We start from the raw sequence: 26,599 nt of genomic DNA on the forward strand, positions 1-26,599 counted from the left end.
AGAGCCTGAAGTCAGGTAGGTTGATTCCTCCAGTTCCATTCTTCTTTCTCAAGATCGCTTTGGCTATTCGAGGTTTTTTGTATTTCCATACAAATTGTGAAATTATTTGTTCTAGCTCTGTGAAGAATACTGTTGGTAGCTTGATAGGGATTGCATTGAATCTATAGATTGCTTTGGGTAGTAGCAAACTTTTTATGTAAAAGGCCAGATAGTAAATATTTTAGGCTCTGGGATCACAGGGCTTTGTTGCTGTAGCCACTCAACTCTGCCTTTTTAGTGCAAAGGCACCCTTTGTATTATTTTATGTTTCTCATGCTTTGGAGACTAAGAAACATTTTCTACTGTAAACATCCAGGAGAGTGAATGAGCTCCATTGGTTAGGATGCACTGCTGCAGAGTCGTACTTTTACTGCCAAGAAGATGTGTCAATGAATGGATGTGTATACACAGTACAACATTATTTATAAATATAGCCAGCCATGTGCTCTATAGTAATATGAAATAGGAAGAAAACAAAAAACATCAGAATGACATATGACATCAGGATGACTAATCTATTAAAAATGCTTTTCCCTTTCTGTTATTTTAGTTTCTTTGTGCTTGGAATAAAGGAGTTTATTTTATTGCTTACTTTTTTAATAGCAGAAATAATTTCCACAACTTTATATAAAAATCTTCTTTAATTTATCCATTAGTGTATTGCATGATTATTTTCTACTTGCTTTGATTTTCAACTGCAATGGATTTTTGGTATACAACAACAGATATTGAACCACACCAAAAATTAATTTAACCTTTTTGGGTATTTTTTTTCACCAAATTTACATTTATATATTTTGAAGAATTAAGTCATTGGTGAAGAAATTAGCATTAACAGCCCTTGTAATGGATTCGGGTTCAGATCAAGTGTCATTTGTGACAATTATAGTGAATTACTTCTATACAATTTGTACACCTGAGTACTTTACATTTCTGTTCTAAGAAAGTGATCTCCATTTGAAACGAATAAACCTTTCTACAAGGTTCCTTTGAGATCCTTTTTAGTACTATGTAGCTCTCAGACAGTGATCACAGGTTCTAATTTTATGTTTAATTGCTGCAAATGAGCTACATTCTCTCTGTTGACAAGGCAGCCTTGCTTTGAAAATATGAATACACATGGACCCATTTAGCTTTGCAATTTCACATGAAAATTTCTGATAATGGATTTATTTCTAATTTCTGTTTTAAACTGTAAGAAAATATATATTCTATTTTGTCCTCTCTGATGACTATTGCCCCAAAATATCACCATTCTTATTCAGGTTTTAAATACTGTATTTTTCTTTTTGTGTAATCTTGTATATTTCTCTTGTTCTGTAAACCAAGAAACATTTTTGACTTTAAATCTCCAGAAGAATGTAATGATCTCCATGGGTTAGATGCATTGCTGCAGAATTATGCTTTTAGCGTCTGAAATCTTCCTAAACTGGCCATAATCTACCTGTTCCATCTCCTACTGGCTTTGTACCTCAGGCACATCAGCTCTGCCCAGCATTCAAGACTTCAGTCAACCCATGTTTCCTGTCTGGAAAATGGTCGTGTATGAGTTCTCTGTGGCCCCACTTAAATGTTACTTCCTTTCATTTCTCTATAGGCAGGGTTACCTGCTTACTTAGCTGAACACTGTATATTTGCCTTGTTCTCACTTGTTATCATATTTGGTTACCAACCCTGCCTCCCAGACACCAGCTGTCCCTAATCACAGATATTCGGAGACAAACGCATTGAGCTCATAATTGTACTATGTTCAGTCAACACCTCAATAAACACATAGAGAGGAGCAAAGTCACTGATCATTGTAGACTAATTAATCATATTGCCCCCTTTCTTTATTTTCTGTTTAGGTATTCTTGAAGTTTTACACTGTGTGTTAGTAGAAAGTCCAGAAGCTCTAAATATTATTAAAGAAGGCCATATAAAATCCATTATCTCACTTTTAGACAAGCATGGAAGAAATCACAAGGTAAGTGAACCATTTTATTGCCTGAAATGAATTCTGGAATAATTTCAAATATACTCTTTAAAAAGATAATTTTTAAAAGGTGTGTCACATTTTTCATGTTTTTTACTTTTTAATTTCCATCAGATAATACTATGTAGTGCTTATGCATAGCACCAGTGGGAGAATGGAGCAGTTCTCAGTAGTGGAAAATAAGTGGACACATTGCTATCAGGTTTAAAGTGACTGGGTCAGAGGTACCTGGAGGGAATGTGTTTCTGTTTGTGGAAATTACTGCTGATGCTTGAATCTGAAAAGGGAATGAGAGCCAGCTGAAAGGGATTTCACTTTTCAGGTTCTGGATGTCTTATGCTCTCTCTGTGTTTGCCATGGAGTAGCAGTCCGTTCTAACCAGCATCTCATCTGTGACAATCTTCTGCCAGGAAGAGACCTGTTATTGCAGACACGCCTTGTGAACCATGTGAGCAGGTAGGTTCAGATAGACCATGTCACCAAATTGGTTGTATAACAAGAATTCAGATATCCAAAATACAATAAATTCCACAAATCAGTGAAACTACATTTCCAGTTAGATCTACTTTCCAAGGTGTCAGACGTTCATTGGGTACTCTGTGCCAGCCACAATGCCAGATTTTTTATAAGCATTCTACACTGTTTGTGTGTGCATGAAGTATTACTATTATCTGTGTTTTATAAATTAAAATGTTTGAACTGAAAATGAGACTCGAGTCTAATTCCAGAGATTGAGCTCTTAACCACCATGCTATAATGCCTTCCATATGTAATAATGATAATATTGAATATAATTAAGAAGACATTATGTGTGATAGCAATGACTTTGATACACTTAGCACAGTTTTTAGCAGCTTTCCAGGAAATACTTGCTACTTCACCATGTTTCAAACAAAAATGTGGGGTTTAGAATGTATTTCTCCTCTGTGTTTGTTTTTTTTTAAACACAAATATATTGTATTTTTTTTTTTAAGATTGCTTTGAGACTTCCTTTATTGTTCTTTCTATACTAGACCTGTTGTTAATGAGTGGTATTCCTGAGACTTTTTCTAATCCCTAATGTTAATTTAGGGTTAGGATCTCTTCATAAATTGCAATTAAAATACAACTAACTAGAGACTCCTCACAGCGAGACGTAGAGAACAACAAAGATGATTAGTCACTTTGGTTCCTTCACTAAGGCTATGACTTGCGTCAGCCTCAAACCTTGTATGACACAGAGCTTAGGTTAGGACAATGTCTCTATGTCCTGGATTAATAATAACCCCATTAATTCTGGGGCCTGATGCTATCCTGAGTGTCTCCCCTTAAATATGATTTATGATATGAAAATAGGTTGAAGAACAGTTAAGAAAAAATGTAGTGGACTGTTGAGTGATGTAGCCAAATTTTCCCCAAAGCAAACATAAGTCACTGAACATTAACTGTAAGTTTGGCTGTTACAGTAGACTTCAGTGATTGTTTCAATAATTTCTTGCACTTAAGGAAACATTGGGTTGCCCAAAAAAATCAATAGGGTTTTTCTGTACAATGTTTTGGAAACCCAAACAAACTTCTTGGTCAATGGAATGTATCTTTGAAAAGCAGGACTAATTCAGGATAGCATGATGTAATAAATTGAGACAATGAAAGGTTTATTTGGATTTTCTCATATACTGTTCCCATCTCTTCAAAGCATGAGACCCAATATTTTTCTGGGTGTCAGTGAAGGATCTGCACAGTATAAGAAGTGGTATTATGAGTTGATGGTGGACCACACTGAGCCATTCGTGACTGCTGAAGCCACTCACCTGCGAGTGGGCTGGGCTTCCACAGAGGGGTACTCACCCTACCCTGGAGGGGGTGAAGAGTGGGGTGGAAATGGTGTCGGAGATGACCTCTTCTCCTACGGATTTGATGGCCTTCACCTCTGGTCAGGTAAGTACCATCCATTTTCCTTCACAGTGTTCTCGAAGGAAATCTTTTGCCCTTTCTGTACATTTCCATAACCTATTTGTGTTGCTCATGTCAGATACTTTGATTTTAAAAATGCAGCACTAAAATGATGAAAGTGGTAAGTCAAAAGCAAAATTTCACTAGAGGAAAAGGAAGACTCTTACAATTATAGTACCTCTCCAAAAGACTTCATTGTGTATGAATGATATATATCAGAAGTGGCATTCTGATTCACTAATTGAATGCAAAAACTTAAATGTTTCCTACTTGCTTTAGTTGGTACGTGCAAAGCTTTAGCTTCCAGTATAAACAGGAACCAAAAAAAAAAAAAAAAAATCCTGGACAATAATCATAATAAAAAGACTAAGTTTCATCTCTTGGTTGATAGTTTAATGTCAGGAATGGGTAATTTATTAAATGTATTATGAAGAAACAGTCCAAAATCAAATGATGTGTTGTTTCAGAAGTGTGGAGCTGTCAAAAATAAATGTATAGCTCATTTCACTAGCTAACAACCCTAAGCTTTAATGATTGGACATATATTAATTAGTAATATATAAAAATATACTGTTTTCTGATTTATTAAAAAGATTTATTTTCATTGGCTCTGTTTAAAAGTTTAGCTTTTAATTATTTTTTTAATTTTATTTTATTTTTAAACTTTACAATATTGTATTGGTTTTGCCAAACATCGAAATGAATCCGCCACAGGTATACATGTGTTCCCCATCCTGAACCCTCTCCTCTCCTCCCTCCCCATACCATCCCTCTGGGTCGTCCCAGTGCACCAGCCCCAAGCATCCTGCAGACTTATGCTTATATTCATAAAGCTGCATTTAGAATGAATCCAAACTGGTTTTATAACACATTTAACCTATAGAAGGGGACTCCCGGGTGGCGCTAGTGGTAAAGACTGTTGCCAACACAGGAGAATCGGGAGATGCACATTCAATCCCTTGGTTGGGAAGGTCACCTGAGTAGGAAATGGCAACCTGCTCTAGTATTCTTGCCTGGAAAACAGAGGAGCTGGTGGATTACAGTCCATGGGATCACAGAGTTGGACTGAGCACACACAACGTACAGAAAATATGCAGAGGTTTCTTACATTACAAAAAGTTGAACTTTACCTCTTATGGGCAAATCAAATGATATTCATTTATTAATGCTGTATAAATCAGAAATTATGAAAAGGTATTTTAATTTAAATTTAATTAAAGCCTGAGTCTGTGGTAAGGGGGTTTATAAATGAAAGCACTCTATATTTGTGTTGAACAGTAATGTTTACTAAATCTTCCCTTTATTCAGTGCCAACAGCTCAGTAGCCTGGAAGAGATGAAGCTGTGTTTTGGATATTTTGTCTAAGCTGTTGGGGCCTAGGCTACAATGTGCTACATCTTATATACACTGTGTACTGTGGTGGTCAGAAAGAGTCACAATGCTTGTTCGAAAATTTTTCTACTGACCAAAAAGGCAAAGAGCCCTAATTTCGGAAGACCTGAAAAACATAAATAGAATTAATGTCTGTTTTATAATACATTTCAACTATTATCCTTTAGCTGTCATCCTCTCTCTGTACCTTCACACATCACTGCACACAAAATGCGTCTTCAGGTGGATGAATGAAACAGGTTCACTTGTTTTCCCATTACATAGAATTTAGGGGAAAACAAAACACTACTCTGTTTTTTTTCTTTTTCTTTTAATGCTGCATTGCATCTAATTTCAGCCATATAATGTCACTTCACTAAATGGTGAAGTTTGCATTTAGTTTGAAGCTTTTTCTATCAATACGTGGGAAGAACCCAGAGCTTCCGGAATTGGACTGTGTCCAATATGCCTTTTATGACTAAGTATCTGTTAAATAGAATGATAGGAGCAACAAAAATATTCAGTGAATCTATCACAGAAAGGAGGATAGTTTGTGGAATTTCAGGAGAAAATCATCTTGAAACTTGAATTTATATCAAGAGAACATACTTGACTATTTTTCCAAATGGCAAGAAAATATGTGCTCTACCATGCCTGTAGTTGATAGCTGTGTTCTCTTAAGCTCCTGGGATCGCTTGTTAATTTTAGATTCATGATCAATAAAGGCAGATCTAAATTAATTGGCTTCTGACTGAGTTACCATGGTTAAATTCATTTTAAGTCACATAATCTTCTCAGGTTCACTTTCCTATTCCTTTTCTTTCTAATATTTAAGGTAGAATTTAAAGTATTAAGGATCTGTGATTTCTGGGGGGAAAAAAAAAAACCAGCTTTTTGTGATTGGAGAGTAGAGTTGTTCCTTGGTACCAGAGTTTGGTTCATCAGCAAAAATTTTGGTATCTGTTTTCATTTCTTCTTCCCACCCTAAACTTTGCACGGCATTGCTGTGTTCCTCTTCGGGGAATAATGATTCTGTTTCCAGCATCCACATCTTCTGTATGTTAGGGTCAATAGTGTGAAAAAAATCTCGGTGCTTTTGAAGAATTTAGGTATAACAGAATGAAGGAATGTCAGAGAATAGTACAGGAAAGAAAGGTAAGGATTCTCTTATAGGACCTATGAAAAGCCCACTGCCATCTTCCTTTCTGGCTAATGTTGGAAATAGGAATGTAGTTCTCATATTGATTTGATACACCTATTAAGTCATAAATGCAACCTGAGAATGCTTCTAGCAGATTCAGCAGTGTCAGTGCCACTGAAACCATGGGCTAATTTGGTTGCTAGTGATCTTTTCTTTCTAACCTAATTGTTTCAGGCATTACAAAACAGTTTACCATGGGGACTTTTAGACAGTCATTAGTTTTAGCATATTCATTCCTCAGACTGAACAGAATACTTGGATTATAGTAAATATTTGTTGACTGCTTCCCAGGTGGCTCAGTGGTAAAGAATCTACCAGGTAACCCTGGGAAGATTACCTGGAGGGGAAATGTCTACCCACTCTAGTATTCTTGCCTGGGAAATCCCATGGACAGAGGAGCTTGGTGACTATAGTCTGTGGGCTCGCAAATGAGTCGGACATGACTTAATGAGTAAATAGCAACAAATATCTGTATAACCACATTATCAGCTACACATCTTGATACAGACAGGAATACAGACCTTTGTGAGTTCTGTTGCTTTTTGCATGATTTTCTTAAACAATTCCCTTTATTATATCTAGGAAATTCTAGAGGGACCACTTCATAATGAATTTACCACTTGCAAATTTGAATATCGGTAAAATTAAAAATCTACATATTTTATAATGTAGATCTGCCCTACTATTGGCATTTGAACATATTGTTGATAAAAATCTGAACATGCTAGAAATTTTAAATAGGTGTTATAAAAAATTCAAAGCTGGCATCATCAAATCTATTTTTGTCTTTGCTCAAATTGAAAAATACTGTATGTTCAGATTTGTGAGCATGTGTGTTTGGGAGAATCTTATCTTCTTGTTTTCCAGTTTGCCCACAGGACTCATAGGCCAAGAAGTTCTGATACAGTCAAGAGTGAGTGTAGATCATAGGTTGGCCAGGGCAAGAAATGACATTTATCCAGTATCATTTTCATGCCTCAATGTGTATCCTGCTGTTTCCTACTTAAGAAGCCAACCAAGGTCTTGTAGGAAATAAATTATAGAACGGAAACAAACCAATTGGTGTATATTGTCTCTCAACAAACAATGCACAAATGATCATATTTTCTGTTTTCTTCTGTATCCTTTTATGTTTTTATTTTATAAAATAAAGGAAATTTAATCTTTGAGATGGGGGACTGAAGTGAATACCTTCCATGTCTGAGACTCTGTTCTTGTATAACATTAATTTAATTATCATAACAACTCTGCAAAGCAATGGCATTTGGTTTACAAGAAACCAAGGCTTATAGAGGTTAAGTAATTTGCTGATGGTAAAGTAGATATTTGACTTCAAGTCTTTTCCTAGAGGTTTTCCCCTGACATCATTATGTTATCAACTCTAAGATGATATCTGTATCAAATGCCGTCCATCTGCATGCAAAATTTTCTGCATATCAGAAGGTCCATTTTACAATAAAAGTAGCATTGCTCCTAAAGAAAGCAACATTTTTTTGATTAAAGATCTGACATATAACGTGAATATGTATTCAAGATTTATTGTAGTACAGTACTATTCATTGTCACTGCCTATTCAAATCTTTGACTTAATCTCTGACGATGATTTTCTCTGAGATAAAAAGACATCATCCTCCTTAAATGTATTTCCCCACAGGTTGTATTGCCCGGACGGTCAGCTCACCAAACCAGCATCTCTTGAGAACTGATGATGTCATCAGTTGCTGTCTAGATCTAAGTGCCCCAAGCATCTCCTTCCGAATTAATGGACAACCTGTTCAAGGCATGTTTGAGAATTTCAACATTGATGGCCTCTTCTTTCCAGTTGTCAGTTTCTCTGCAGGAATCAAGTTAGTATTGCTGTTTTTTGGTCTGTTTGCTTTCTCATTTCCCATTCTTTCACAGAAGACTCTGCACTGCCATCACGCTCGCTTTACTAACCTGCTCTCCTGGGCATCCATCTACAGGGCATTTCTGCCCTGTAGCAAAATGTTCCTTGAAGTAACAAGCAACCTGTTCCTTGAAGGTTGGAGATAAGATTAATTCAAGAAGGGAATCTCAGGAGGCTGAGTGTTTTGTCCGTATATCCGGCCATTTAAATAACTCAGTCTAATATATCTTACTCTATCCAGCATCCAGAAATATTTCCAGTCCACTTAAGTTTACTTTTTTCTTTACTAAGGGTAAATACACAATGTTGGATTAAAAATGTCACTAATTTTTTTGTATTTATTTTCATTCATTTTTCTTTTCATTATATTACTCCAAATCCTCTCATTTCTACAGAAATGATACGTTTTTGGGTGATCAGGTCAAGATGACGCCTTTCCTTGTCACCCTCTACTTGTTATACTTGTAAATAATCTGCTTATGATCAGCTGGGTCAAGGTGGTTTTCTCTAACCCTTTGCTTTTTTGCTACTACCAGATGGAAAGAGTAATTAAAATGATAATTCAGTATCAGGAAGTGTCATATGAGTTCCCCTAAGGAATTTCACAGGGAAGTTGAGTGCTACAAAGTGACTTTTTTCTTTTTATCAGATCTCATCCAGCCCTGTAATTTTAAGTATTGGTATATAGGTATTTAGATCAAGTCTGTCTTTCTCTGTTGGTTATTTGGGCACCTTGCGGTATTAAATGACCAAATACTACAGACAGGTATTTCATTCACATAGGAATATGGTGTATGTACTTTTATTATTTCTCCAGAGAGTGATAAGTTTTTGCTGAGCAATTAACATAATTTAATCAGGTTTTACTTTTATGATTAGAGGCTCTTAAACTCTCAGTTACTGACTTTATGATGGTTCTTAGGGGAAAAGATGTGACTTCTGATAAAGTTAATTTTATACTAAGACTTTATTCCTTGAATTTTGTTGATTACGAAACTTTTCTGTATGCCAGAGATATAACTTACCCTGACATGCATCCTTTTTAGAGTACGCTTTCTGCTTGGGGGGAGACATGGAGAATTTAAATTCCTTCCTCCACCTGGGTATGCTCCTTGTTATGAAGCTGTGCTGCCAAAAGAGAAGTTGAAAGTGGAGCACAGCCGAGAGTACAAGCAAGAAAGGACTTACACGCGGGACCTCCTGGGCCCCACGGTTTCCCTGACACAAGCTGCCTTCACACCAATCCCAGTGGACACCAGCCAGGTACCAGATCATCAGCTGTGATGGCAACGTTTGAATTGCAGCCATTCCTACATGCAGTGGGTTTCAGACTCCTTGGACTGCAACCTGTAGGAATGCATTTCACAGTAATACACTTTATATGTATAAGTGAAGCAAGTTTCATAAAATAATGCTTACCTTTACCATGTCCACTTACTCATTTTGAGTCTGTTTTTTTTTTTTTAAAGTGTTTTTAAGTCACTAAATTGATTTTATAATGTACAATTGGACCGCAACCTAAGTCAATGCTTACTAATTTTAGAGTGTTTTTTTTACCTAAGGTAGTAGTAGAATTTTAAATTTCGTCTTCTTTTCTATATACAGTTGACACTTTAAAGTGATTTAACTGACTTTTATCTCAGGTAGGGATTCAGATCATAAACTCTAGAGTCAAAATGTCTTGGATCCAGTGCATGCTCTGAGACTTGAAAAAATTACTCATCTCATTGACTGGAATGCTAAGAGTATGTTCAATGTATAATAAAGAACATATTGGCACCATACTTTGCAAATAGGCACCCAAGCAATGTTAGCCATTACTCATGCTCTTCTCTTGCATAGATGTGAAATTATCCTGACACTGACACTGAATTAAATATTATTTTATTTTGATGGTGAAGTAACTTCAGTCCAGTTGGTTAGATATTCATAGTTTGTTCATTAACTTTCAAAGATCAGAGGCATTGCTTCTGAAGTCTGATATAGAATTAAGAGCAGGCCTCAGATGCCTCTCTGGTTTAATGCCTTGAAACGTATTTCCTATCTCTCCTGCCAGCTTTTTATATGATGTATAACATAAGCATACTTTGTTCATGGCTCACATTCAGTTTGTGTTGCCATGGCTGGAACAAGGCAGAGTGGATATGGTGCCTTCAGAGTTGAGCAATAAACATGATTGGAGGATGGAAATGGACTGGAACAGACAGTGGGATTCCATGGTGTCACTGGCATTAGGATTTCCTGAGACCTGGATAATCTCTTGTTTCTAAGGGAAGGAGGCAATGCTGGTCTGCTCCCCATGGAAACTCCACCCCATCCATGGATATTGTAGGCAGTTGCCTGCTATCTCTTATGAGGGACTGACTGTGGGGCAATGTCTGTGCATCACCAGACATGCACAGCCAACCCCTCACCTTGAAAGTCATTTGTGTTCTTTATGAAGAGGCCATTAAACTTCCCCTTTTTAGTGGAAACATGTTCAGATTTTTCCCCCTGAGGCTTATATTTAGAAACCACTGAAAGTAAGAGTTAAGGGACGATATAAATCATTGCCATCATATATTTCTAAACTCAGTGGATTATATTTTGGACACTGAATTGCCTTCCTCCTGGCCTGTGAATGCTGGCCAGGTTGGTTTAAGAAGTCTTGAGTGATTTCTTTTTTTAAATAATGCGTATTCCAGTGATTATCCCATATCCATTGACTTTTTTTTTTAATGATGGCTGTCCTGAGTAGTACTCTGTTTTCTTTCTTTCTAAATTTTGTTCCTAAATTCCCCAAATTTACCTAATAATTATGTAGATACCTGGTTTTATAAATTTAGAATGGATTATCTGGAACCTAGTTATATGATTACATTTTAATGGTTGAGGAGACGATTTTATTTAGTTCAGTTCACAGTAAGAACAGTTAACATTGCATTTTCTTGCATTTGTTTCTGATGTGTGTTTTCTTTTTCTCTTTTTTAAATTTTAGATTGTGTTGCCTCCCCACCTGGAGAGGATACGAGAAAAACTGGCAGAGAATATCCATGAGCTCTGGGTGATGAATAAAATTGAACTTGGCTGGCAGTATGGTCCGGTATGTAATTTTGAAATTTGTTCTCAGATTCTGTTAATATATCTTTCTGAAAATATTACTTCTCACTCATCCTGCTGTATGATGACATAAATTGATCTGATTGAGTTTTTTCACCCTAAGCTTTATTTTGTGTGCCGTTTTTCTTTATGAGAGGGAATGACGTTAGTGGTGGGGTCATTGAAGGATGGCTTAGTTGCCTAGACAATTCAAAAGTTATTAATATTCAGGTTGAAAGTTACATTTTTTAAATCAAAGTTAACATATACAGACAATAGGCATTGATTTCTAGGGAATTAGGAAGATATTTCATTGAAACTGAAAGTGAAAACTGAAACTGGAAAGAAAGAAGTTAATTTACTCTCCTCCTCTGATATTTCTTTTAGTCCCAGTTGTATTTAGTAGTATAAGTTCTCAGGGCAGAGGTTCATAGTTGGTTTCATAAGTGGAAGACAGGCTGAGAAAGAATCATTGCATATGTTTCCAAATGATTATTGTTTAGAGAACTTAGTTTATAGTTTATCAATAAAATTTAGGTAAAACCAAAACGACTTCTCATGTAATAAGTGAAGTCACTCAGTCGTGTCCGACTCTGCGACCCCATGGACGGTAGCCTATCAGGCTTTGCCGTCCATGGGATTTTCCAGGCAAGAATACTGGAGTGGGCTGCCATTTCCTTCTCCAGGTCTCATGTAATACCAGTGTATTATACACCTTTTTTTAGCAGGACTCTGGCAGTGCTTTCACTTTTATGATATCAGTACTCCAACTATCCCAAAGTTTATAACACTTATATTTGACTGAATATAGAAATGAGTGTATTCAGTCCAGTCATAATTTATTGCATTAAGCTTTGAATAATGACATTTATTATTAGTGTTAGTAGTAACACCATGCTTGTTGTTGATTAGTTGCTAAGTCACGTCTGATTCTTTACCACCCCACGAACTTGTAGCCAGCCAGGCTCCTTTGTCCATAGGATTTCCCAGGCAAGAATACTGGAGCAGGATGCCATTTCCTTCTCCAGGGGCTCTTCCTGACCCAGGGATCAAACTCGTGTTTCCTGCATTGAAGGCAAATTTTTTACCACTGAGCCACCAGGGAATACCATGCTACTTTATACTAATTTGTATGTTTATATATTTAGAGCTTTGTCTTTTCACTTACAGGTATTGGGGTAGTCTTCCTAATAGCACCCTGGGCTATGTGTTATAGGGCTTACCAGTGATGCCACTGCCCATGATTCAAATGCCTTGACAGCTAGTTACTGTGCTGGAACTAGGATCCAACTTCTCTAGCTTCTAGTCTAGAACTGTTTTTCACTATAAGACTTGCTGATGCATGATCAGAAAATGTGATCCTTTCATTAATTCAATGATAGTTATGCTATGCTAAGTCACTTCAGTCGTGTCCAACTCTGTGCAACCCCATAGACAGTAGCCTACCAGGCTCCCCCGTCCCTGGGATTCTCCAGGCAAGAACACTGGAGTGGGTTGCCATTTCCTTCTCCAATGCATGAAAGTGAAAAGTGAAAGTGAAGTTGCTCAGTCGTGTCCGACTCTTCGAGACCCCATGGACTGCAGCCTACCAGGCTCCTCCGCCCATGGGATTTTCCTGGCAAGAGTACTGGAGTGGGGTGCCATTGCCTTCTCCGCAATGATAATTAGACAATTGTCAAATCAGCAAGCACTTAAAGTACCTTATTAAGTATGTGATTTTATGCAATATTCTTTGACTTTTAAAAATTGAGGAAGTGAATGAGTGTTAAATAAGATATTTATCATTAATTAAAGTCAGTAAGAGGTGAGATATTGTAAAAGTATTCCTAGTCAATTGGCAGAGGAATTACAGACAAAATTTACCACAAGATTCGAGATAGGGAAAGATTTGAATTACAGACAAAATTCAGAGAAAGATAATTACAGGCTAGGATTTAAAAAGATCTCATGCAAACAAATAAATTCCCCCCTGCCAAAAAAAAGCATAGTAACAGGAATTGTTTAATAGGTTTACACTCAAAACAGATGATTTCTATTGCAAGCTTCTAGAGGTTGCCTAAATGATTGCATTCTACAATGAACTTCCTTATGTTTCTTCTTCTAAAAAAAGAGGAAATATAAGGTCTCATTATTATCTATTCTTGCAATTAAATTCAGTTCATTTCCACACCATACCTTTATTGCTACTAGTTTGCAGATGCTGAAAGGGAGCACAGGGCTTCTGAGCCAAACTGACTGTGGCCAGTTACGCTTTACCTGGTCTGAGACTGATGACAGCAACATCGGGTTTTACATGCCTCCAGTGGGGAGATTAAGCACTTAGTCTGTTGCTGTGGTGCTGGCACCTGGCACCTTTCCTGGGACAGGGAATAGACCAAATACTTGCTGAAAGAATGAAATGGTTTTTGTCTTAGGTCTTACTCTGGGCAAGCACAACCACAAGTGTCCTATCAGATCAGTAATTGAGGAGAGTCTGAGACTGACACGTGAAGGGGTTTCACATTGTCCTTCCATCTCATAATTGACCTTGTGTATTCTTTGATTTGGGCTCTCCTAAAACTCTTTTCGGATCAGTGTCTTTGATCCCTGACTTTATCATCTCTGTTATTCTAGACTTAGGTACACGTCTTACTGAGACCAATTCCATAAATTCTTTAACATTTTAAATGGTGTGTTCCAGTTTTTCTCTGAGTTAATATTTTAGAAGCTTTATTGAGATATAATTCACATGCTATACAACTCATCCGTTTAAGGAGTGCAGGTCCATATTTTTTGTTGTTATTTTTTCCTGTCTGTCAGTAACCTTTTATTTTTTAATTTAGTAATTTTTAATTGAAGGATAATTGATATACAATATTATATTGCTTTCTGCCATACAGCAACATGATTCAGCCATAGGTATACATATGTCCCCTCCCTCTTGACCCTCCTTCCTACCCCATCCCACCCCTCCAGATTGTCACAGAGCACCAGTTTGAGCTCCCTGAATCATACAGTGAATTCCCATTGCTGTTTTGCATGTGGGAGTGATCTGTTTCCATGCTGCCCTCTCCGTTCATCACGTGCTCTCATTCCCCCCCGCCCCATGTCCACAAGTCTGTTCTCTGTGTCTGCGTCTCCACTGCTGCCCTGCAAATCGCTTCATCAGTACCGTCTTTCTAGATGCCATATATATGCATTAATATACAATATTCGTCTTTCTGACTGACTTCACTCTGTACAATAGGCTATGGATTCATGCACCTCATTATAACCGACTCAAACGGGTTCCTTTTTAATATTCCATTGTATAGCAACTGTGTCTTTCTTTGGAGTAATTTGAACTCTTGAATAAATTATGGATTTTTGTTTTTATTTTTTGCAAAGAAATTAGTTTCTTTAAATGTCTTTGGGGTGTATTTCACTGGAGCATCTATTTTTTTAAATTAATTAATTTTTTTTTATTGAAGGGTAATTGCTTTACAGAATTTTGTTGTTTTCTGTCAAACCTCAAAATGAATCAGCCATGGGTATACATATATCCCGTCCCTTTTGAACCTCCCTCCCCATCCCACCCCTCTAGGTTGATACCCGGCCCCTGTTTGAGTTTCCTGAGCCATACAGCAAATGCTCGTTGGCTATCTATTTTACATATGATAATGTAAGTTTCCATGTTACTCTTTCCATACATCTCACCCTCTCCTCCCCTCCCCATGTCCATAATTCTATTCTCTATGTGTGTTTCTCCATTGCTTTCCTGTAAATAAATTCTTCAGAACCATTTTTCTAGATTCCATATATGTGCATTAGAATACAATATTTATCTTTCTCTTTCTCACTTACCTCACTCTGTATAATAAGTTCTAGGTTCATCCACCTCATCAGAACTGACTCAAATGTGTTCCTTTTTATGGCTGAGTAATATTCCATTGTGTATATATACTACAACTTCTTTATCCATTCATCTGTTGATGAACATCTAGGTTGTTTCCATGTACTAGCTGTTATAAATAGTGCTGCAGTGAACAATGGGATGAATGTGTCTTTTTCAATTTTGGTTTCCTCAGGGTATATGCCTAGGAGTGGGATTGCTAGGTCATATGTGGTTTTATTCCTAGTTTTTAAAAGGAATCTCCATAGCGTCTTCCATGGTGGCTGTAGCAATTTACATTCCCACCCACAGTGCAGGAGCCTTCCCTTTTCTCCACACCCTCTTCAGCATTTATTGTTTGTAGACTTTTTGGTAATGGCCATTCTGACCAGTATGAGGTGATATCTCATTGTAGTTTTGATTTATATTTTGTGAATAATGAGCGATGTTGAGCTTTTCATGTGTTTGTTAGCCACCTGGATATCTTCCTTGGAGAAGTGTCTGTTTAGGTCTTTTTCCCGCTTTTTGATTGGGAGCTCTATTTTATGGAAAAACATCAGGCAGATCCATTCAAGCCTTCATCTGTCCCGTTTGCATACTATTTGCCTGACCTTGTATTTGGTACTGTGGTCCTCAGATTGAAAAGACCTTGTTTTAGTGAGTTTGCCTTTTTAAAGAGCTTCTGGTTTAGCTGAGTAATAGACACACACACAATTACAAGCTAAGAACTATGATGGATAAGCTAACTGTAAGTGAGAGATATTTACAACTCTCCTGGTGAAATCAGGGAAGGCTTCCAGAGGGTGGTAAAGACTTGATCTGAGCTCTGCTGTTCCTGTGAAAGAGCAGTGAGCCTGGAGGCAGGAAAAAGGTCGGGGAGCAGACTCAGGTGAGAGGTGGTGAGGCTCCCAGTTGTGTGCTGGCAGGAGGAATGGAGAGAGATGACTGCAGCTGTTTTGAAGTTCAAGTATGGGAAGTGTTTAAGAGAAGGAAGGAAATCTGGATAGATTTCTTGTTTTAGCTTGGGCACCCAAGAGGATGATGGGGACAGTTACTCTGTGGTGTAGAGAGTAAGTGGAAATTATATAGATAGAGAGTAAATTGTCTTTGAACTTGGGCACATTCATTTTTACCTTTATATTTAGCATTTAGTGTTTGGTTTTGTAACTCATGGCTTCATTTCCTCACTTACACCCTTAAGTAAATAAGCTATGTGCTCTTAAGTCCTGTTCATTCGCAATGATCAAGAAAGAAAAGAATAACTATCTTGTTTTTAACTTGTCAGCTCCTGAATACTTTAAAAAAAATTCTTGCTTGTGTTTTCCTACTTTTTCTGTGACATTTATAAAACCTGGTAATTATTCGCAGGGAGTAATTTGTTCCCTGAGAGCATATGGCTGTGATTGAGGTGTCACCACAGCAGTAATGCTTGTGTAATTTAGGCCTCTAAGAAGACAAAAATCTAATTACTAATGCAAGGATATGGAACATCTTTCGCATTAATTCAGTCCCAAAATCTTGAATTTAGTTTATTCTGATTGCTCGCACTTTCAAGGATTAAAATGAAAAGTATCTGTGGGATATTACCTGGCTTTGGTAAGGCACTGGAGTGACTTGTGAGAGCAGAAGTAACTTACATGGGATGAAATGAACAGCTGGAAGGAACCACCACCAAGAGTTTGTATCAATCAGTCATGATGTTAATTGATGTCTCTAATCTGTATCTAAACATGTAACAGTAACAACTGAGTTATTACTACACCTTCTTACCTAGAGTTCCTTTCAGTTTACAAAGCATTTGTTGCTTGCCTGCCATATGCCAGGCATGTTCTTGGTGCTGAGAATACATTATTAAAGAACAAAAGAGGCCAGTCCCTATTCCTTTGGTCTTTCATTCTTGCAGTTGCAGGAGGACAGACAATCCCATAAATAAGACCCTAATCTGTTAGCCAGTGGTAACTGTTATGGAAAAAAAAAAATAGGATGAGTAGCAGATTGGCGGATTAGGAAGGTGGGCAGGACAAGCTGCATTGAGAAAGTAAGGTTGAAGCAAAGGCTGTAAGTTGCTGTGAGAGCGGGCATGGAGGTTTCAGGGCAGAGCAGACGTGAAGCTGGGACTGACTGGGAATGGTGGCAAGGAGAAGACGTGAGGTAGCCCAGACAATGCCAGGTTTACCACTGACCTTGAGCATTAGCCATGCCTGAGGGATGACAGAGGCAGCCTTGCTGGGATGAGGGTCTCAGTTTCCCTTCTTGCTTCCCACTTCACGTTCCTCCATGCAATGGGATAACCATCACTAGTATATGATCTTTGAAACTGTTATATGCTGATTTCCTGTTCTGTTTCAGGTTAGAGATGACAATAAGAGACAGCACCCGTGTCTGGTGGAGTTCTCCAAGCTGCCTGAACAGGAACGCAATTACAATTTACAGATGTCACTTGAGACCCTGAAGTGAGTTTCTTAAATTTCTCATTTTCCTCTCTCTATTCCCTGAAGGAAACAAGGTGTCGATGTTACAGTTTAATTTATTTTAGCTCCAGTTAGATTTTTTTCATAATGCATTGGTGGATTCAATCAGTATTTTTTTGGACTAGGCATTGAGCATGTTACTTTATGACTTTGTGCTCTCTGTGTTTCCTAAAGGGTACTCTATGGATGTTTGTGGGTATTTGGGAATATAAGGATTTTGCCATTGTATTCAGTACTTCCGAGATTGTCAGTCATAAATTGTTACTGGTGTGTGACAAGATAAGCGAAGATATGAAAACGACTGTTTCAGAATTTTTATACCACTTAAGGTGTTGCGTTGAGCTTTGAATAATGACATGCACTATTAGTGTTAGTAGTAATACCATGTGCTACTTTATACTGATTATTATATGTATTTATTTAGAGCTTTTTCTTTTCACTTACAGATATTGGGTTAATCTTCCTAATAACACCCTGGGCTGTGTGTTATTATTTCAGATTTACCAGTGATGTCACAGCTGAGGATTCTCATGGAGTTGTCAAATGCCTTGACAGTTAGTTAGTAGCTGTGCTAGAACAGGGGTCCAGTTTCTCTAGCTTCCCATCTAGAACTGTTTTTCACTATAAGACTTGCTGATACATGATCAGAAAATGGGATCCTTTCACTAACTCAGTAATGGTTAGACAGTTGTCAAATAGCAAGTACTTATGAAGTACTTACTAAGTATATGCTGCTGCTAAGTCGCTTCAGTCGTGTCTAACTCTGTGCGACCCCAGAGACAGCAGCCCACCAGGCTCCCCCATGCCTGGGATTCTCCAGGCAAGAACACTGGAGTGGGTTGCCATTTCCTTCTTCAATGCATGAAAGTGAAAAGTGAAAGTGAAGTTGCTCAGTCGTGTCTGACTCTTTGCGACCCATGGACTGCAGCCTATCAGGCTCCTCTGTCCATGGGATTTTCCAGGCAAGAGTACTGAAGTGGGGTATCATTGGCTTCTCTGGAGTTTAGGCTCTACTAGTAACTTAAAAGGGAAAGGAATATATGAATACAAATCAAGTAAATGTAGAAACCACTACAGGTAACTAATGACAAAGCTTTTCTGTAATGAGGACCGCAGAACACATCACTGAGACCCGTGTACCTCCTTTTCGCATCTCCTGTCTTCCTCTGTGATCTTGATGTAAAGCTTGTACATTTAGCTTGGTAATTCATGACAGCCCATTATTTATCCATCTCTTAAAACAAAATGCTTTTATTGAAAGTTCATGGCCCAAGATAATTTCATTAAATTTGTGGTACCTTCCCTGTAATTTTAACAATTGACAGCTAAGCCAGCTAGGCAAATCCTGGGTAACTTGTAATGTAGAAGTCTGCATATTCACATTTGGCATGTTGAGCCTTTGACTGCTACACATAATCCAGTCTCGTTTCTTTCAGTTCCTGGTGGCTGGTTTGATTAATCATAAGACTGCACACATGGTGCTGTTGCCTATGCTGAATGCTAATAAACCTTTGCAAGAACTCATTCTTAATATTTACATGGTGTTATGATGAACTCATTTCATTTCTTTAAAATTTAAAATAGAGCTCCTATTATCCAAAATTCAAACTATGCCCAGTTTCAGTAGTTTAAAGAAAGTATAGTACTTTCTGTGTTTCTTTTATTCACTTGGTTAGTTACAGGCACTAGAACAGACTGGGTAAGAACAAGGAATCTAGATGATTGGATGGTTAGGATTTAAGGACTTGCTTCTCCAGAGGGAATCTTAGTATCTCTGAACCTTAGACTTTCTATTAATAGCATCAGTTTAAAATGAGGATATTAGTATATCTACTTCATGAAATTGTAGTAAAAAGACTAAATGACATCCAACTGATAAAGCCTCTAGTACCATCATGTCTAAGAGAAGAAGCACTCTATAGAGTTTAGATGCTTTTTCTTTTTTATATAAACTATGGGGGAGATTAGCAACTTTACTCATTAAATCCTGAGGAGTGCCAAGTAAAAAATAAGCAACTGATTATTTCAGAATATTCCTTATTTTGGATTTGTGGTGATTTCATGTGAATATGATTTTTTTGTTGTTGCACTTTATGTGATTTTTGTCTGGCCAGTTGTTGATGAAGACAGCTAACTTCCAGATTTGAATGGTCATCTGTACATTGTACAGCACTGCAGAAATTCTGACATCCTCTTTCAAAGCAGCACTGTACCACCCTAGCCTAAAATGCCTTTTTTTTTTAAATTGAGGTATAATTGATGTACAATGTTGTATTAGTTTCAGGAGTACAGCACAGCGATTCAGTTATCTATACACACACACACACACACACACACACACACACACACACACACACACATATAGTCTTTTTCAGATTTTTTTTCCCTTATAGGTTACTGTAAAATATTAAGTATAATTCCCTGTGCTATAAGTAGGTCCTTATTGGTTATCTATTTTGTATGTATTAGTGTATACATGAATTTTGTATGTATTTTGTATACATGAACCCCAACCTCCTAATTTATCCCTCCCCTCCTTTCCCCTTTGCTAGCCATAAGTTTGTTTTCCATGTCTGTGGGTCTGTTCCTCTGTGTCATATTTTAGATTCCACATATAAGTGATATCATAAGGTAGTTGTCTTCTCTTTCTGACTTATTTCACTTAGTATGATAATCTCTAGGTCCATCCATGATGCTGCAAATAGCTTATTTCATCCTTTTTTTTATTGCTGAGTAACTGTTCCATTGTGTGTGTGTGTGTGTGTATCACATCTTCTGTATCCATTCATCTGTTAATGGACATTTAGGTTGCTTCCATGTCTTTAGCCTTAGCTACCGCTATGCCCCACCTGAAACTATAAAACTGTCCTGACAGATACAGTTGAAATATTAACCTAGCTCTTCTCTTACCCATTCTGCCCTCTGTAGCCTGCTGAACTTTTTCTAAATATTTAGGTTATACCATTCTCCCTATTTGAATTCCTTCTTATTGCTCCTGAGATGAAGACAATACCCTAATTTGCTGAATGGTCCTTCAAGGTCCTTCCCTTCCAGCCAACATCATCTTATAGGAGGCTGCTTTTATTTTCCCTTGCTTGATATCACACTAGCCTTTGTTTTGCCTTTTTGCATGTTCCTTTCCCCTTTGTGTCCGCTTTGTGTAATGCTCTCTTCCAGGCCCTGTTCTTATCCTTTATATCTCAGGTCACTTCAGGCAGCATTTGCTGAGCTGCTTGACTCAATAAAGCCCCCTTTGACAGACACTCAGCCCTTTGGTACCTCTCAGCAGAGAATCTTTCTATGTATAATCACAGGGTGGCTGCTGTACTCTACCAGACCTATTATATAAGTTTCTTTGTTTCTTAATTTTTTTTAAAATTTATTCATTTATTTATTTGGCTGAGTCGGGTCTTTGGCTGAGTTGCAGCATTCACAATCTTTGTTGCATGCTGCAGATCTTTCATTGTGGTGTGAGGGCGCTGTAGTTACAGCATAAGGGCCCACTTGCTCTGAGGCATGTGGAATCTTAGTTCCCTGATCAGGGCTCAAACCCATGTCCCCTTGCATTGCAAGGAAGATTTTTAACCACTGGATCATCAGGGAAGTCCCAGACCTAAGTTTCTTGAGGGCAGGCATCTCACTTGATTTTAGTCACCATCATCTGAACTTTACACAGAGCTCAGTAATATTTGTCAAATGAATGAAGCAACAAATAAGCAATAAACTCAGTCTCTAGGCAGGCTTGTACATAGCAAATGCTTATCATAGAAACAGGGTGCCTTCTGTTCTCTCTGTGGCTTTGTGCCAGTCTGTCTCCTCTTCTTGTCGGTGGCCTTATACTTGAAGTAATAAAATGCCACATGAGCCTATTATTGCCCCTTAATCTTATAGTCAAGATGTACTGAATGCATATGTAAGTTACTGTGGGAGACAGAGGAATCAGATGGAGAGCCGACCCCTAGCACATCCTTTTCCACTTCCCCTACTCTGTTCTTGTCTGTTAACCTCTGCACAAGCTTCACAGCTCACACTGCTCTCTCCCAGTCTTCTGCAGACCTTAAAACCATTTAAAATGTGTGAATTGAACAGTATTAAGTCAAATAGAATTGTCTTAATAAAGATTACATAAAGACCATCTATATGTCTTCCTTGGCGAAATGTCTATTTAGGTCTTCCACTCATTTTTTGATTGGGTTGTTTGTTTCTTTGATATTGAACTTCATGAGCTATTTGTGCATTTTAAAGATTGATCCCTTGTTAGTTGCTTCATTTGCAAATATTTGCTCCCATTCTGAGGGTTGTCTTTTCAATTCATTTATGGTTTTCTTTGCTGTGCAAAAGCTTTTAAGTTTAATGCTCTGTAGTGACCCAGATGGATTGAATGAATGGGAGTTATGTGGGAGGGAGACTCAAGAAGGAGGGGAAATATGTATACATATAGCTGATTCAGTTTGTTGTACAGCAGAAACTAACACAACATTATAAAGCAACTATACCCCAATTTTTAAAAAAGATCATATAAAGACAAAAGAGTTCTTACTCAAAGAACTTGGTGTGGTTAATAGTATTACATAGATTTCTTAAAAGATTTGTTGTTCTCATTCAAAAATCTTCTTGAATTAGACATAAAGTGCTTAGATATAATATCAAAAATATCTGTAAAAGAAAACAAAATCAATACTTCAAATCTCATTGAAAGTAGAATCTTTTGTACTACAAAAGAAACCATGTAGAAAATGAAGACATAGGGCACAGAGTGGGAGATTATTTATAAATCATGTAAGTTTACATTTGTTGGATTTGTGGTAAATCTTACACGTGCCAATAAAGAACTTGTACCCAGAATATATAGGTAACTCTTACAGTTACATAATAAAAATACATATAGCCCAGTTAAAAATGGACAAAACATTTGAGAACATATTTTAATAAAGATATGTAAATGCCTAATGCATACATGAAAAGATGCTCAACATCATTAGTCATTATGAAAATGCAAATTAAATCATAATGAGATACAACCACACATACTAGAATGGTCATAGTCAAAATGACAGATACACTCAGTATTGTTGTAAATGTAGAAAAACACTGAAATCTACATGTATTTCAGGTGGGTATATAAAATGGCCCTGCCACTCGGTGGTTTCTTAAAAGGTTAAACATAAATTTATGATACAGCCTAGTGGGAGAAATATCAATAACCTCAGAAATGCAGATGACACCCCCCTTATGGCAGAAAGTGAAGAGGAACCAAAGAGCCTCTTGATGAGGGTGAAATAAGAGAGTGAAAAAGCTGGCTTAAAACTCACCATTCAAAAAACTAAGATCATAGCATCTGGTCCCATCAGTTCATGGCAAATAGATGGGGAATCAGTGACAGACTAGGGACAACAGAGGACGAGGTGGCCGGATGGCATCACTGACTCAGTGGACATGGGTTTGAGCAAGCTTTGGGAGATGGTGCAGGACAGAGAAGTCTAATGTGCTGTAGTCCATGGGGTCACAAAGACTCAGACATGACTGAGTGACTGAACAACAACAAAGCAGTTCCCCTCCTACATACCCACACAAGAGAAATAAAAGCCTATGTTGACAGAAAGACTTGTACATGAATGTTCATCAAAGTGTGTCCATAGAATCATCATACGTAACAGCCCCAAGCTGGGAACTGCAAATTTCAATAAACTGATGAATGGATAAACAAAATGTGATACAGTCATACAATGTAATACTATTGAGTAATAAAAGGAAATATACTATTAATATACACTACAACACGGATAAACCTGAAAGACATTGTGCTAAGTCAAAGGAACCTGACATGAAAGATTTACTATTATTCTATTCATATGAAATATTCAGAAAAGGAAATTCTATAGAGACAGAAAACAGATTAATGATTGCTTGGAGTGGGAATGATGAATGACTGCAAACAGGCTTGGAGAAGCTGATGGAGTAATGGAAGTATTCTAAAACTGGATTGTAGTGACGGTCATTCAACGATAGTCATTAACCTTAATGTATTAAGCAGGGGTTTCTATGTTCTAATCAGATTTCTTGGTAGGCATGTACTTGGAAGTTTAGTAACCTGGATTTGAGATAAATCTCAATATTATTGTCATCCTTGAGTTCCATAAGAGCTGGTTTGGTATCCTGCTTGACCCTTTCATACCCCTATATATTGTCACCACAAGCAAGACACTGCCTTATAATTAACTTTTGTCTTAGTCCTCACTGGCCTATTAGCTTATCCCAGAACTTAGCACAGGACGTGGCACACAGTGGAATTCAAAAGATACTTGCTGAGTAGGTAAATGAATGGAAGATGATGGTAGGGAACTTCCTGTTCCTTGGGCAGTGTTTGAACAAGCATAACCTGTGTTTGTTCTGAGTCAATTTTCTATTTTTCTGTTGCTGCTCTATCTCATTTTAACTGGCACGTTCTTTTTTTTTTTAATAATTTCATTTATTTATTTTTGGCTGTGCTGGGTCTTCGTTGTTGCATGGGCTTTCTCTAATTGTGGTGTGTGGGCTTCTCATTGAGGTGGCTTCTCTTTTGTGGAGCACAAACTCTAGGCACACAGGCTTCAGTAGTCACATTTCCTGGGCGCTAGAGCACAGGATTAGTAGTTGTGGTCCACAGGCTTAGTTGCCCTGCAGCATGTGGGATCTCCCTGGATCAGGGATCAAACCCGTGTCTCCTGCATTAGCAGGCAGATTCTTTACCACTGAGCCACCAGGGAAGCCCCTTATTTGGCACATGTTTTAACAAACTGTACAGCTTCAGTTAGTTCCTGGTCTTGCAGTTTAACAGTCAGTCTCACTTTTTCCATATATAATCTAAAATTTAACTTAATAACAGGATATTTAAGTGTGTATATCTATATCTGTCTCCAGATTGTCACTTTTTTAAATGTTAAGGAGGATAAGTATAAATGGATTTTAGATACTTGACTGTTCCTTTTGGAACTGACCAGACATTAGAAATTGTCATCCAAAAAGTTTATGCCATTGCATCTTATTCTATTGAAGTAGGTAGAACCACTCATTATCAGGAATACTGAAGGATGTTATTCTGCCTAAGTCTGGGGACTTTTAAGGATGAACTCTAAATGTGAATGATGATGGCCTTTCTTGGGAAAATCAACAAAAGGTAATTCATTAAAGAGAGTAAAAAAACAATATGGAGTGTCTAAACAATGGAAACACTGTTATTGGCAAATTGGAATCCCAATTTATTATGTAAAAAGGAGATTTTTCTAGACTGGAAAGTCCAGAAAAGGATTTAAAAGCATAAGGGGGCTTAAGTATATCAGAAAAGTAGCATTTCAAATCAGTGTTAAAAATGACTTGTTCATCTGTACCATTTTTCTAGATTCCATATATATGCATTAATATATGATATTTGTTTTCCCTTTCTGACTAATGTCACTCTGTACGACAGTCTCTTGGTCCATCCGTGTCTCTGCAAATGGCACAGTTTCATTCCTTTTCTATGGCTGAGTAATTTCCCTATATGTATATTACACCTTCTTTATCCATTCCTCTGTTGATGGACCTTTAGGTGGCTTTTATGCCCTGGCTATTGTAAATAGCACTACAGTGAACTTTGGGGTGCATGTATCTTTTGGAATTAAGGTTTTCTCTGGGTACATGCCCAGGAGTGGGATTGCTGGGTCATATGGAAGTTCTATTTTACTTTTTTAAAGAAACCTCCATACTATTCTCCATAGTGGCCAGAATGAGAAGGAAATCCAATAAACAGGGGTTATGCATATACATATAGCTGATTCATTTTGCTGTATGGCAGGAGCTAACATGTAAAGCAACTATACTCCAATAAATTTTTTAAATGGATTATTCAGTAAATATTTTATGGGTGACTGAGTATCCATCTTGGAAATAAAGGCTTAATCTTAATATATATTGTTGAGGTCCTTTAATGGACTGGAACCTGGTGGTCTGTAGTCGACCGATAAGAAAGTAGAGGGAAAGAAGCTGATATTCCTTGGTTTACGCAGAAAGCCAATAAAGCCCCTGCACAGGGCTTGCTCTGTTCACGAAGGCCTCAGGTGCCCTCTCGATGGGGTGAAGGCACAGAGCGCCTTCTTGAGAGGGTCTTAGAAGCCCGGGCAGGAAAGTGAACTCAGAGAGCCTCTGCGCTCCAGGGGATCAGCCTGAAAAAGAGAGGGAGAGAGAGAGAAAGACAGACACGGGGGCCAGAGCTCTGATGGAGCAATGGTGTTTTAATCAACATGGTGTGGGCATATATACTGTTTTACAAGGTAGTTATTCTCAGCAAAGATAAAGATTAAAATTCCAGACTTAGAAAACATAGGCGATCCATATTAAAGAAAGAGAGAGTTGTAAACAATCACTTTTGCGGTATGGTTCACAAGAAGGAAGAAGGTACTTATCACAGTATAGAAAAACTAATGAAGGAAATGCCTGAATTCCTCCGCGCCCTGGAGAGGTTTGCCTCTCCTCTTAATTCTTGTATTCAGGAATTAATCAGGAACTGAGAATTCCTGACAGATGCAAAACAGCACACAGGAAGCCTCCTGTTAAATGCTTCCTGACAATATATGGCCTCCCTGACCCTTGTTTAGGAGAAGGCAATGCACCCCACTCCAGTCCTCTTGCCTGGAAAATCCCATGGGCGGAGGAGCCTGGTAGGCTGCAATCCATGGGGTTGCTAAGAGTCGGACAGGACTGAGTGACTTCACTTTCACTTTTCACTTTCATGCATTGGAGAAGGAAATGGCAACCCACTCCAGTGTTCTTGCCTGGA

General features: G+C 37.7%; 1 protein-coding gene across 1 annotated transcript in view; it reads left to right on the plus strand.

Moving 5' to 3' along the window:
• The window catches only part of RYR2 (ryanodine receptor 2 (cardiac)), an 826,801-nt gene that overhangs the window by 461,710 nt on the left and 338,492 nt on the right, over positions 1 to 26,599 (plus strand). The window contains exons 18-24 of the mRNA XM_010860117.1: positions 1,887 to 2,005; positions 2,337 to 2,470; positions 3,690 to 3,931; positions 8,173 to 8,365; positions 9,453 to 9,669; positions 11,384 to 11,488; positions 17,684 to 17,787. Coding sequence (XP_010858419.1) covers positions 1,887 to 2,005; positions 2,337 to 2,470; positions 3,690 to 3,931; positions 8,173 to 8,365; positions 9,453 to 9,669; positions 11,384 to 11,488; positions 17,684 to 17,787 — 1,114 coding nt within the window. The remainder of the gene's footprint in view (positions 1 to 1,886; positions 2,006 to 2,336; positions 2,471 to 3,689; positions 3,932 to 8,172; positions 8,366 to 9,452; positions 9,670 to 11,383; positions 11,489 to 17,683; positions 17,788 to 26,599) is intronic.

Source organism: Bison bison, unplaced genomic scaffold (genome assembly GCF_000754665.1).
Source record: "Bison bison bison isolate TAMUID 2011002044 unplaced genomic scaffold, Bison_UMD1.0 scf7180017864462, whole genome shotgun sequence".
In the NCBI taxonomy this organism is placed as follows: domain Eukaryota; kingdom Metazoa; phylum Chordata; class Mammalia; order Artiodactyla; family Bovidae; genus Bison; species Bison bison.